Source organism: Macaca fascicularis, chromosome 19 (genome assembly GCF_037993035.2).
Source record: "Macaca fascicularis isolate 582-1 chromosome 19, T2T-MFA8v1.1".
NCBI classification, from domain to species: Eukaryota; Metazoa; Chordata; class Mammalia; order Primates; family Cercopithecidae; genus Macaca; species Macaca fascicularis.
Window position 1 is genome coordinate 53,525,064 of NC_088393.1, and position 12,181 is coordinate 53,537,244.

General features: G+C 54.5%; 1 protein-coding gene across 4 annotated transcripts; it reads left to right on the forward strand.

The window, feature by feature from the left end:
* The first annotated feature begins 1,709 nt into the window (after positions 1–1,709).
* On the forward strand, positions 1,710–8,891 carry FOSB (FosB proto-oncogene, AP-1 transcription factor subunit). 4 transcript variants are annotated; one of them, XM_065534616.1, is made up of 5 exons: positions 1,710–2,426; positions 4,341–4,661; positions 4,906–5,013; positions 6,278–6,433; positions 6,574–8,891. In XM_065534616.1, the coding sequence occupies exons 1-5, from the start codon at positions 2,301–2,303 to the stop codon at positions 6,574–6,576; spliced, it is 714 nt and encodes a 237-aa protein (XP_065390688.1). In that variant the 5' UTR covers positions 1,710–2,300; the 3' UTR covers positions 6,577–8,891. The 4 variants fall into 4 exon arrangements, with proteins under 4 accessions (XP_065390688.1, XP_005589648.1, XP_065390687.1 ...); XM_074023909.1 differs by lacking the exon at positions 1,710–2,426 and adding an exon at positions 3,944–4,184; XM_005589591.4 differs by having other exon boundaries at positions 6,278–8,891.
* Positions 8,892–12,181: the final 3,290 nt, after the last annotated feature.

Sequence of the window (12,181 nt, forward strand, 5' to 3'; positions counted from 1 at the left end):
ACTCTTGAACCCCATTTGCTAAGTAGATTTTCTCAGGTAGTCAGCTCTACCCCTCTGAGCCTAGATTGCAACAGTACACCCTAACAGCAGTAAGAGGGAGTTTGTAAAGCTTAGAAAGACCTGACAGCCTGTCCGCAGTGGCTCACGCCTGTAATCCCAACACTTTGGGAGGCCGAGGCGGGCGGATCACGAGGTCAGGAGTTCAAGACCATCTTGACCAATATGGTGAAACCCCATCTCTATTAAACATATAAAAATTAGCTTGGCATGGTGGCCCGCGCCTGTACCCGCGCCTGTAGTCCCAGCTACTCGAGAAGCTAAGGTGAGGCGGAGGTTGCAGCGAGCCGAGATCACCACTGCACTCCAACAGAGCAAGACTCCGTCTCAAAAAAAAAAAAAAAAAAAAAAAAAACCTGACAAGTGGAAGCTACTAATACTGCCATTATCATTTAAACAAACCCCAGACACAGGTTTTTCAAGGAGTTTCATCCAACCAGGCAGGTCTCAGAAATCAGAAAAGAAATGGAAAGAATGGAAAGGGTAGGAAATCTGGAGTTTGCCAATTCTAAGTTTGAATTTCTTGTGATGGTATCTTGGGCAAGTCATTTAACCTCTCTGAGTATCATTTTTTTTCTTTTATAAAATGAAGATTTTTCTCTCTTAACCTTCCAGAGCTGTTTTAAGGATTACAAATCTTGTACTGAAAGGCATAGCACAGAAGCTGTGCTTGGTAAGTGCCAAATACAAGGCATTAATTATTATTATTAAAATTAATAATAATGTCCCCTCCCCTTACACATTCTTTGACTCCGGGTGGATTAAAAGGTGGGAGGAGAGGCTACCAACACCATTAGAAGAGAGTTTTCTCCCTAAGTTTCATTTCTCATCCCCTCCAAACCCTCATCCCTCCCCAACGCCGGACCTGGGAGGCCAGCCGGGTCCAAGACACACATCCTTTGCCCAGCCGGGAAGCCTAAAGCTAAAGCTCAGAGAGGGAAAACATTTCCCAAGCTCGCACAGCGAATCAGGACAGAAACCAGGACGAGCCTCGGAATCCCTCCATTACCTCCATCTTCACCTGAGCATCACAGCGCGCTCGGGACTCAGTTTCCCCACCTACGTGACCACACCACACTAATCAGGGTCTCCTTTCGGAGATCTGCTCTTCTTCTCGAACGGGGGCGCTGCACCAGCGGTAGAACAGGGTGGGTGGGGGCGCCAGAGGTGAGGGGGACCTGCAGGCTGGGGTCTTCCCTGCCCGGGTCAGCGGGGGCCCTGCGGGGCCAGTGTAAGCGCCTATTAATACCAGCCCCCGGGGCGGCGTGGCACTGCGCAGGCGCGGGCGGGGCGCGGGCGCGCGCGCGAGCGAGCGAGGGATTCCCTCTGACGTCATTGCTAGGATACCAAACAAACACTCCGCCGCGCCGGCCGAGCTCCTTATATGGCTAATTGCGTCACAGGAACTCCGGGGAGGCGGGGCCGGGATCCCCTCCCGCCTAGGGGCCCGGAACGCAGCCCCCGAGACCCCCAGGGCCCCGAGGGTCATGCAAGTGACCAGATCGAGTCTAGAACAGACCTCTTGCTGGACGGTGCGGGACTCGATTTGGCGGGTCCGGAGATTTGGGGAAGTTTGTTCAGCGAGGGGCGGGTGACGTAAGCAGGGGGGCGGGTCCCGGGCATATAAATACAGGCTGGCGGGTCTGTGCTTCATTCATAAGACTCAGAGCTACGGCCACGGCAGGGACACGCGGAACCAGGACTTGGAAACTTGATTATTGTGGTTCTTCTTGGGGGTTATGAAATTTCGTTAATCTTTTTTTTTTCCGGGGAGAAAGTTTTTGGAAAGATTCTTCTAGATATTTCTTCATTTTCTTTTGGAGGACCGACTTACTTTTTTCGTCTTCTTTATTACTCCCCTCCCCCCGTGGGACCCGCCGGACGCGTGGAGGAGACCGTAGCTGAAGCTGATTCTGTACAGCGGGACAGCGCTTTCTGCCCCTGGGGGAGCAACCCCTCCCTCGCCCCTGGGTCCTACGGAGCCTGAACTTTCAGGAGGTACAGCGGCATCCTGTGGGGGCCTGGGCACCGCAGGGAGACTGCACAGAAACTTTGCCATTGTTGGAACGGGACGTTGCTCCTTCCCCGAGCTTCCCCCGACAGCGTACTTTGAGGACTCGCTCAGCTCACCCGGGACTCCCACGGCTCACCCCGGACTCGCACCTTACTTCCCCAACCCGGCCATAGCCTTGGCTTCCCGGCGACCTCAGCGTGGTCACAGGGCCCCCCCTGTGCCCAGGGAAATGTTTCAAGCTTTCCCCGGAGACTACGACTCCGGCTCCCGGTGCAGTTCCTCACCCTCTGCCGAGTCTCAATATCTGTCTTCGGTGGACTCCTTCGGCAGTCCACCCACCGCCACCGCCTCCCAGGTAAGTTTTCGATATTAGGGGTGCTGCTTTGTAGGTTTTATTTTTTAAGTCAAGGGTGACAAGAATAACCCCCAACCCCCACATAAAGACGTATCAGAACCCTAGATCTGAGATGGAAAAGGCTCACAGCGCACTTTGCAAACTGCAAAGAGTCGGGAGATGTTTGCAATTGGTTGCGTGCGTGGAGCGCAAGGAGGGAACGCGGCAGGGAGGGTAGGCTTTGGGGCGTGTGGGGGTGGGGTGGGGAATGTGCCGCTCAGTGCAACGTGTATGCGGTAGCGGGGCTGAGAACTTTGAGCCGGCTCCGGGACTGCCTCCCGTTCGGGTTCCAGACCTGAAGCTAGCGCAGTTAGGCAGGTGGGGGAAATCCCAGGGAAGCTTCCAGTAGTCTCTTTTCCTTTCCTCCTTCTTCGGAGCGCCCACTTCGGTGCCAGGTAGCCCTCCACCCATCGGGAAGAGGGGCCTCGAACCCTCAGCCGCGCTGCCTCCGCCTCCTGCGCGGAGACGTAACGGGGGACCCGTGCGTAACGGCTGACGCGCTGGAATCCTCCGTCTGACGCGGGGCACGCACGGTGCGCGGCGCCCCCTTCGTCCGCCCCGCCCCTGACGTCCCGGGAGCGTTCTATTTTGGAACGCCGGGGCCACGTTGCTAAGGGAGGGGGCAGCCCGGCGTTTCGATTGGCCGCCGGGGCGCACGCCTTGGCCAATCAGCTTTCCCTTCCTATTTGTAGGGTGCAGTTTCCTTCCCCCTCTCTGTCCCCGGAACCCGTGGTTCCTTGGCGGCTGGGTCTCTTTTCCGCGCCTCTAGAGGCAGAGCGAGGGGATCCCTGTCGTGACAAGAGCGGCTCTCTGCGACCCAATGGATCTGCGAGACCCTTGCGGGGATCTGGTCCCTGGGCTCTCAGGAGCAGGGGGTGCCTGCTTGTGTGCCGGCGTTTCTTGGAGAGATACGGTGGCTGTCACCCTCTTCTCCAGGCACTCACAGACAGATTCCCACTCCCTCTGCTCCGGATGCCCGGTTCCTCCAGTGTGTCCCAAGACAGGACTAGAACCGCGAACCGAAGGGCAACCAGCCAGGTGGTCTCCAGGAGCTCCGCCCCCTCTGGGTTCCCAGGACGCTGATTGGCCGGCGAGCCAGCCCTTCCCTCACCACGCCCCCCGAGAGAGTAGTTAAGCCTTCAGAGCAGTTCCAGGAGTCCATTTACGGGAGGGGGGAGATGAGCGCTGCTGAAGCTTGGGGGCTCGGGTTCCGCACCATTCCCCCTCCGCGACAATCTAAGGGCGCCTCGGTGGTTACTTTTCTCTACCTGTCCGTTCACCCTAAACTGTCACTCGTCAGTCTCACTCTGAAAAGAGACAGTAACTTGAAACGTTGTTCTAAACTCCTAGGCCCGTCCCCCAAACACCCTTTTGACTGGGACCCCCGCCCCTGCATGGGACCTCGCGGAGAGGGGTGTGTGTGTGTGAGTGAGTGTAGAGGAAGGCTTGGCCTAAGGCCTCTCCTTCTCCCTCCCCTTGCCTCTGGGGTGGGGGTGGGGTGTTGTGGCTGTGTGTGTGGCTGTGGCTCCGTCCCGGGGGTTCTGTCAGCCGGCTGTGTCCAGCCTCCTCTCCACCCCCCACACCTAAGAGTCACCAACCCGGGGTGTGATTCACCACCCGCTGGAACCGTGCAACCTTTCCCCGAGGAAGAAGGAGGAGGTAGAAGCCAGTTGAGCAGAAATCCTCTCATTAACCACTGCGTCACGGTGTAGTGGAAGGGTGGGTGTCGTGGCTTTTTCCCTGTGACACACACATCCACACTCGCTCACCCTGTGCTCACTCACGGGGTCGGTGTGTGTTATGTGTGTTGGGTGTGTGTGTGTTGGTGTCTTTGTTTGTGTGTCTACGCCTGTGTGTGTATGTGTCACCCCGTAGGAGTGCGCCGGTCTCGGGGAAATGCCCGGTTCCTTCGTGCCCACGGTCACCGCGATCACAACCAGCCAGGACCTCCAGTGGCTTGTGCAACCCACCCTCATCTCTTCCATGGCCCAGTCCCAGGGGCAGCCACTGGCCTCCCAGCCCCCGGTCGTCGATCCCTACGACATGCCGGGAACCAGCTACTCCACGCCAGGCATGAGTGGCTACAGCAGTGGCGGAGCGAGTGGCAGCGGTGGGCCTTCCACCAGCGGAACCACCAGTGGGCCTGGGCCTGCCCGCCCAGCCCGAGCCCGGCCTAGGAGACCCCGAGAAGAGACGGTGAGTAAGGGGCATCAGAACGTGGCCTGGGTCGGGGGAAGCAAGAGAGGTAGGAAGTTTCTTATGAATGGAGGGGGACTCCACTAAGGCCTCAGTGTTACAGAAACCCCAAGATCCTTGCTACACGAGCGAGGACTGGAGGCTTGTTTTTTGGTTCCTGGGGGTTCTGAAAGAAGTAGAGGTTTGGGATGGGTGGAGGAGTGCTGTATCCCCAAATCTCATGGCCTCTATCTCCCCGATTCAGCTCACCCCAGAGGAAGAGGAGAAGCGAAGGGTGCGCCGGGAACGAAATAAACTAGCAGCAGCTAAATGCAGGAACCGGCGGAGGGAGCTGACCGACCGACTCCAGGCGGTGAGGACAGGCCCTGGGGTGGGAGAGGGGATGCTGAGGGAAGCTCTCTCCCCATTCTTTGCCCCCTCTCCACCTGTACCCTTGTCCTGGGTTGAGAACTAGACATTCTGCATATGGAACTAGGTTACTGGTGTGGCCAGATGGGGTAGCCCAGGGCACAAACACAGACCCCCATGTACTTAAATCAACTCCTGGTTCCCCCCTCATTTCCTGACCCCATGCACTACTCTCCTAGCCTTCATTTCATCCCAAGGGGCCACATGGGGCCCTTGAGGAGAGGGGCACTCCCATCATTTCTCCCATCTGGTCTTCAGCAAGTAACAACACATTTTGCCTCAGTTTCTCCATCTCTCCAAACCCTCATCAAATCTCCCAGGCTCCTTCTACCCTTAACGCTCTGGAAAGTCTATGAAATGAAATTATTCCACCTCCTGCCCTAGCCACCCACAGCTCTCCTGGTGCTGGTGGCATCCCCCAAAACCCACTCCCTTCCTACGTCCTCCCTTGGTCTGAGAGTTCCCTACTGTATGCCTGCAGGGTGAGCTGTCACTCCTTGAGGGAACAAGGGAATTGTCAACTTTCCTTCTCTGCTTGATCTCTTCCCTGGGTGGTAGAGAGTGAGGGGTAATAGAAGGAAACACATTAAAAACACATAACAGTGGCTCATGCCTGTGATCCCAGCACTTTGAGAGAGGTCAAGGCAAGAGGATTGCTTTAGCCCAGGAGTTTGATACCAGCCTGGGCAACACAGGGAGGCCTTGTCTCTACAAAAAAAAAAAAAAAAAAGTAGCTGGGAAAGGTGGTGCACACCACTGTGGTCCCAGCTACTCTGGAGGCTGTAGTGGGAGGATTGCTTGAGCCCAGGAGGTCCAGGCTGCAGTGAGCCATGATTGCACCATGGCACTCCAGCCTGGGGGACAGAGCGAGACTGTCTCAAAAACAAAACAAAACCAACCACATAACGATTGTTCATTCATTCAACAAACCTCTGAGTGCCTCCTGTGTACCAGAGACTTCCCCATAAACCTGGCCCCTTCCCTACCATCCTTTGGACAGATGGGGAAAACTGGGGCTCCTAGAAGGCAAGACCCTTGCCCCAACTCCCATGGCCAGCAGGACTCCATCTCAGGGGGAGTTTTTTTCTCAGCCTGGGGCTGCCTTCCAGCAGCAAGTCCAGGGGAGCCATGACCCGAGTTTCCCGGTCACTGACGAGCTTTTTTCTCCTTCCTCCCTCTCTTCTGTGACCTGGCCTCCCCGACCTCAGGAGACAGATCAGTTGGAGGAAGAAAAAGCAGAGCTGGAGTCGGAGATCGCCGAGCTCCAAAAGGAGAAGGAACGTCTGGAGTTTGTGCTGGTGGCCCACAAACCGGGCTGCAAGATCCCCTACGAAGAGGGGCCTGGGCCGGGCCCGCTGGCGGAGGTGAGAGATTTGCCGGGCTCAGCACCGGCTAAGGAAGATGGCTTCAGCTGGCTGCTGCCGCCCCCGCCACCACCGCCCCTGCCCTTCCAGACCAGCCAAGACGCACCCCCCAACCTGACGGCTTCTCTCTTTACACACAGTGAAGTTCAAGTCCTCGGCGACCCCTTCCCCGTTGTTAACCCTTCGTACACTTCTTCGTTTGTCCTCACCTGCCCGGAGGTCTCCGCGTTCGCCGGCGCCCAACGCACCAGCGGCAGTGACCAGCCTTCCGATCCCCTGAACTCGCCCTCCCTCCTTGCTCTGTGAACTCTTTAGACACACAAAACAAACAAACACACGAGGGAGAGAGACTTGGAAGAGGAGGAGGAGGAGAGAGAGGGGAAGAGACAAAGTGGGCGTGTGGCCTCCCTGGCTCCTCCGTCTGACCCTCTGCGGCCACTGCGCCACTGCCATCGGACAGGAGGATTCCTTGTGTTTTGTCCTGCCTCTTGTTTCTGTGCCCCGGCGAGGCCAGAGAGCTGGTGACTTTGGGGACAGGGGGTGGGAAGGGGATGGACACCCCCAGCTGTCTGTTGGCTCCCTGACGTCAACCCAAGCTCTGGGGATGGGTGGGGAGGGGGGGTGGGGTGACGCCCACCTTCGGGCAGTCCTGTGTGAGGATGAAGGGATGGGGGTGGGAGGTAGACTGTGGGGTGGGCTGGAGTCCTCTCCAGAGAGGCTCAACAAGGAAAAATGCCACCCCCCACCCAATGTCTCCCACACCCACCCTTTTTTTGGGGGGTGCCTAGGTTGGTTTCCCCTGCACTCCTGACTTTAGCTTATTGATCCCACATTTCCATGGGGTTAGATCCTCTTTACTATGGGCGGAAGTGAGCCCCCCCTTAAAGGGAATTCGATGCCCCCCTAGAATAATCTCATCCCCCGACCAGACTTCTTTTGAAATGTGAACACCCTTCCTTCACTGTCTAGCCACTCCCTCCCAGAAAAACTGGCTCTGATTGGCATTTCTGGCCTCCTAAGGCTCCCCATCCCGAAATCAGCCCCCAGCCCTGTTTCTCATGACAGTGTTATCCCAAGACCCTGCCCCTTGCCAGCCAGCCCTCCTGGCCTTCCTCGTTGGGCCGCTCTGCTTTCAGGCAGCAGGGGGTGCTGTGATGCCGTCCTGCTGGAGTGATTTATACTGTGAAATGAGTTGGCCAGATTGTGGGGTGCAGCTGGGTGGGGCAGCACCCCTCTAGAGGGATAATGCCCCCACTCCCGAAAGCCTTCCCTCGGTCTCCCTTCCGTCCATCCCCCTTCTTCCTCCCCTCAACAGTGAGTTAGACTCAAGGGGGTGACAGAGCCGAGAAGGGGGTGACAGTCCTCCATCCACGTGGCCTCTCTCTCTCTCCTCAGGACCCTCAGCCCTGGCCTTTTTCTTTAAGGCCTCCCCGACCCATCCCCAGCCTAGGACGCCAACTTCTCCCACACCTTGGCCCCCGACATCCTCTCTAGGAAGGGAGTGAGGGGGTGTGACATTTTTCCGGAGAAGATTTCAGAGCTGAGGCTTTGGTACCCCCAAACCCCCAATATTTTTGGACCGCCAGACTCAAGGGGCTGGAATCTCATGATTCCATGCCCAAGTCCCCCCAGCCCCGTCGCTGGTTTTGGCTCTCCCACCCTGCCGTTCCCTGCGCTTCATCTCATGAGGATTTCTTTACGAAGCAAATTTATATTTTTTAATATCGGGGGTGGACCACGCCGCCCTCCATCCGTGCTGCATGAAAAACATTCCACGTGCCGCTTGTCGCGCGTCTCCCGTCCTGATCCCAGACCCATTCCGTAGCTATTTATCCCTTTCCTGGTTTCTGAAAGGCAGTTATATCTATTATGTATAAATAAATATATTATATATGGATGTGTGTGTGTGCGTGCGCGTGGGTGTGTGAGCGCTTCTGCAACCTCAGCCTAGGTCACATTGGCCCTCAAAGCGAGCCGTTGAATTGGAAACTGCTTCTAGAAACTCTGGCTCAGCCTGTCTCAGGCTGACCCTTTTCTGATCGTCTCGGCCCCTCTGATTGTTCCTGATGGTCTCTCTCCCTCTGTCTTTTCTCCCCCGCCTGTGTCCATCTGACCGTTTTCACTTATCTCCTCTCTGACTGTCCCATGCTCCAGCTGTCGTCTGACTCTGGGTTCGTTGGGGACATGAGATTTTATTTTTTGTGAGTAAGCCTGAGGGATCGTAGATTTTTACAATCTGTATCTTTGACAATTCTGAGTGCAAGTGTGAGAGTGTGAGCAGGGCTTCCCCCTGCCAACCACAATTCAATGAATCCCCGACCCCCCGACCCCATGCTGTATTTGTGGTTCTCTTTTTGTATTTTGCACCTGACCCCGGGGGGCTGGGGCAGATTGGCGATGGGCCGTCCCCTCTCCCCTGGTTCTGCACTGTTGCCAATAAAAAGCTCTTAAAAACGCATTCGCCGGGTTGCAGTGTTTATTTCCTCCTGACATCCATTTGCTGGCTTCCTTTTAGTAAGAGAGGGTGAAGTTAGATTGTCGAAGGACTACACACACACACAGAGATCATACACACATACACACACACACAGACACACACACCCTTGCAGGAACTCCTTCTAGTCAATGGGTCTACAGCAGGATAAAAGGAAGACAGTCACGAGAACTTCCTGCACGCACAGGCAGTGCCTCCTACTAGAAAGAGTAAGGGGCCACAGCCCGTCGCGGTGGCTCACGCCTGTAATCCCAGCATTTTGGGAGGCCAAGATGGGCGACTCACTTGAGGTCAGGAGTCTGAGACCAGCCTGGCCAAGATGGTGAAATCCAGTCTCTACAAAAAATACAAAAATTAGCCTGGTGTGGTGGCACACACCTGTAATCCCAGCTACTTGGGAGGTTGAGGCAGGAGAATCACTTTAACCTAGGAGATGGAGGTTGCAGTGAGCCAAGATCCACCACTGCACTCCAGCCTGGGTGGCAGAGTAAAACTCTGCCAAAAGAAGAAAAAAAAAAAAAAAAAAGTAAGGGGTCAGAAGTTGAGCCTGCAGGTATGGGGTCACAGAGGTCTCTTAGTGATGGAGCTTGTATGCTCTATGGGTTAAAGACAGCCACTAAGGAGATAAACTATACACAGAAGAAGCCTAATGGGCTGCACACAGTGGCTTGCCCTTGTAATCCCAGCTCTTTTGGAGGCCGACGTAGGAGGCCAGGAGTTCGAGACCAGCATGGGGCAACATGGTGAGACCCCCCCCTCCCGACCCCCGACCCATATCACTATGTTGAGGAAAAAAAAAAAAAAAAAGACGATCTTGAGAGACTTACACAGCAAACTGCTAAAGACTACTCAGGCTAGGAATGAGGAGTCATCTTGGATTTTCTACAAACCACAACTACAAAAGAACAATTATTTTACACTGGAGATGTGTTTCCTTTTGTTTTCCATATGACCATGACTGGGGCCAACCCAAGACTGACCGAAGCAAATATATGACCCTTTTTTTTGTTTACGGATAGAGTGGAGCCATCCCCATTGCAAAATCCAAGCCCTCTCTTATTTGCATAACAAGTCCTATGGGAATTGAGGTGAGGGTCCAGCGGTCGCTTAGACGCTTTGGTAAATGAACAAACAAGGGAAGTTGTCATGGTGGAATCCATTTATTAATTCATTCGAAAAAAATGTGCTAAGCACCTACCCAACTGTGCTGGGAGTTTGGGGCACTACAGGAACTGAGCCTCGGGTCCTGCCTTTCTGGAGATCACAGTCCATTAGGGGACACACACCCGTTCCCAGTCAGGGACAACCTAAAGTGGATGGGGTTGGGGGAGCCCATGGGGCTAGGGAAGCAGAGCAGGGACACCTAGCTTGGACTGGGAGTCGGCAAAAACTTCTTGGAGGAGGGGACAGCTGAGCTGAGCCCTAGATGAGGATAGAGTATAGAAAGAACTAGAAAAAGACCGAGGCCAAGAAAATAGCACAGCCAAAGATCTGTTGGTGGGGAGAAGGCTTGATACACTGAGAATGCTTAGAGGGTCGGGTGCGATGGCTCACACCCGTAATCCCTTCACTTTGGGAGGCTGAGGAGCGTGGATCACCTGAGGCCAGGAGTTCAAGACCAGCCTGGCTAACGTGGCGAAACCCTGTCTCTACTGAAAAAAAAAAAAAAAAGCAAAAAATTAGCCAGGCATGGTGGTGGGCACCTGTGATCCCAGCTACTCAGGAGGCTGAGGCAGGAGAATTGCTTGAACCTGGAAGGCGGACGTTGCAGTGAGCTGAGATTGCACCACTGCACTCCAGCCTGGGCAACAGAGCAAGACTCCGTCTCAAAAAACAAAAACAAAAAACAAAAAGAGAAAGCTTAGAGATTCATGGGGACTGGAGCCACAGGTGTGGAGAGAGGGGTTAGTGCAGACCAGTTTCTGCAGGTATTATAAGGACGTTCCCAGGCTAAGGAGTTTAGATCTTTTCTTCAGGGCACTGGGAAGCTATTACAGGTTTTGAACACGAGAGGGGCAGGGGCAGGTTTGTGATTTAGGAAAGGCCCCTCTGGCTCCAGACTGAGAGTGACTGGAAGGGACAGGAGTGAGACTGAGCAGGAGACCAGGGAGGGAAGTGGGGTAGGGACCCTGCAGGGTGGGGTGAGGAGGAGCCCAGAACAGGGTTGGGGACATGGGACAGAGAGGAGGGGAAGGATTCAGGAGACATTCGGGAGGCAGGACAGCTGGGGCTTGGTGAGCAGCCGGCTTGGGAAGGAAAATACAGGGCAGTAATAAATAGCATGGGCCAAGTGATCTGAGTGAGGCTGGGAGTGGTGGCACGCACCTGTGGTCTCAGCCATTCAGGAGGCTGAGGTGGGAGGATTGCTTGAGCTTGGGAGTTTGAGGCTGCAGTGAGCTATGATCATATCGCTGCACTCCACTTTGGGTGACAGAGCAAGACCCTGTCTCAAAAAAAAAAAAAAAAAAAAAAAAAAAAAAAGACACTGCCTATAAGTTAACCCTGCTCTACAAGGAGCAGTTTTTAAAGTAAAATTTAAACAAAAAGAAAGAAAGGAAAAAGGCTGGGTTGCCTTGAACAAGAGACTTCATCTCCTTGAGCCTCCATTTCCTCATCTGTAGAATGGGGGCCGTTATGAGGAGTTGCAAGGCTTGTGCATGCCGGCGCCAACTGCAGAGTGACGGTGCAATTATCATTACCCTCATCATCTTTATTGGGGTCACCCTGATCCCTCGATATCCCATAATACTCCCCCTTCTCATCCTTCAAGTGTCTGCCCTAATGTTCCCGAGACACCCTACCAGCTCAGCTCTCCTTATGAGAGGGCCTCACTGTTCTGTTTCCTTTGCAGCCGTTATCCCCTTTGCAGTTGTTAATTAAATGTGTAATTACATGATGGCTTAATGTTTGTCTCCCCCACTGGGCTGAGTGCATCAGGAGACCAAGGCCAGGGCTGTCACCACCGCTGCGTCCTGAGCAAATGCTTGTTTGATGAGTGAATGACAGAAGAGCAAATGAGCAAATATTTGACTGATTAATCAGTGCATGCGTGATTAAATACATGAGTGAGCAAACCACTGAATGAGTAAGCAATGGAAGGGGAGAGATCTAGGATAATTTCCAAACTGCCAATATCCCAGAACTGTGTAGATGAGTTTTTCTCCATCTTTTGGAGTGGTTTTTGACACACTGGAGGGGGAAATAAGTAACGACAGTCAGAGATCGGAGTGGCAGAGAAAATAGTTTGCAATGCG

Coding starts and splice junctions, on each gene's coding strand:
- FOSB (XM_005589591.4), top strand. CDS start 2,301: ATGTTTCAAGCTTTCCCCGGAGACTACGACTCCGGCTCCCGGTGCAGT. Junction 2,427..4,340: donor CCACCGCCACCGCCTCCCAG/GTAAGTTTTCGA, acceptor GTCACCCCGTAG/GAGTGCGCCGGTCTCGGGGA. Junction 4,662..4,905: donor GGAGACCCCGAGAAGAGACG/GTGAGTAAGGGG, acceptor TCCCCGATTCAG/CTCACCCCAGAGGAAGAGGA.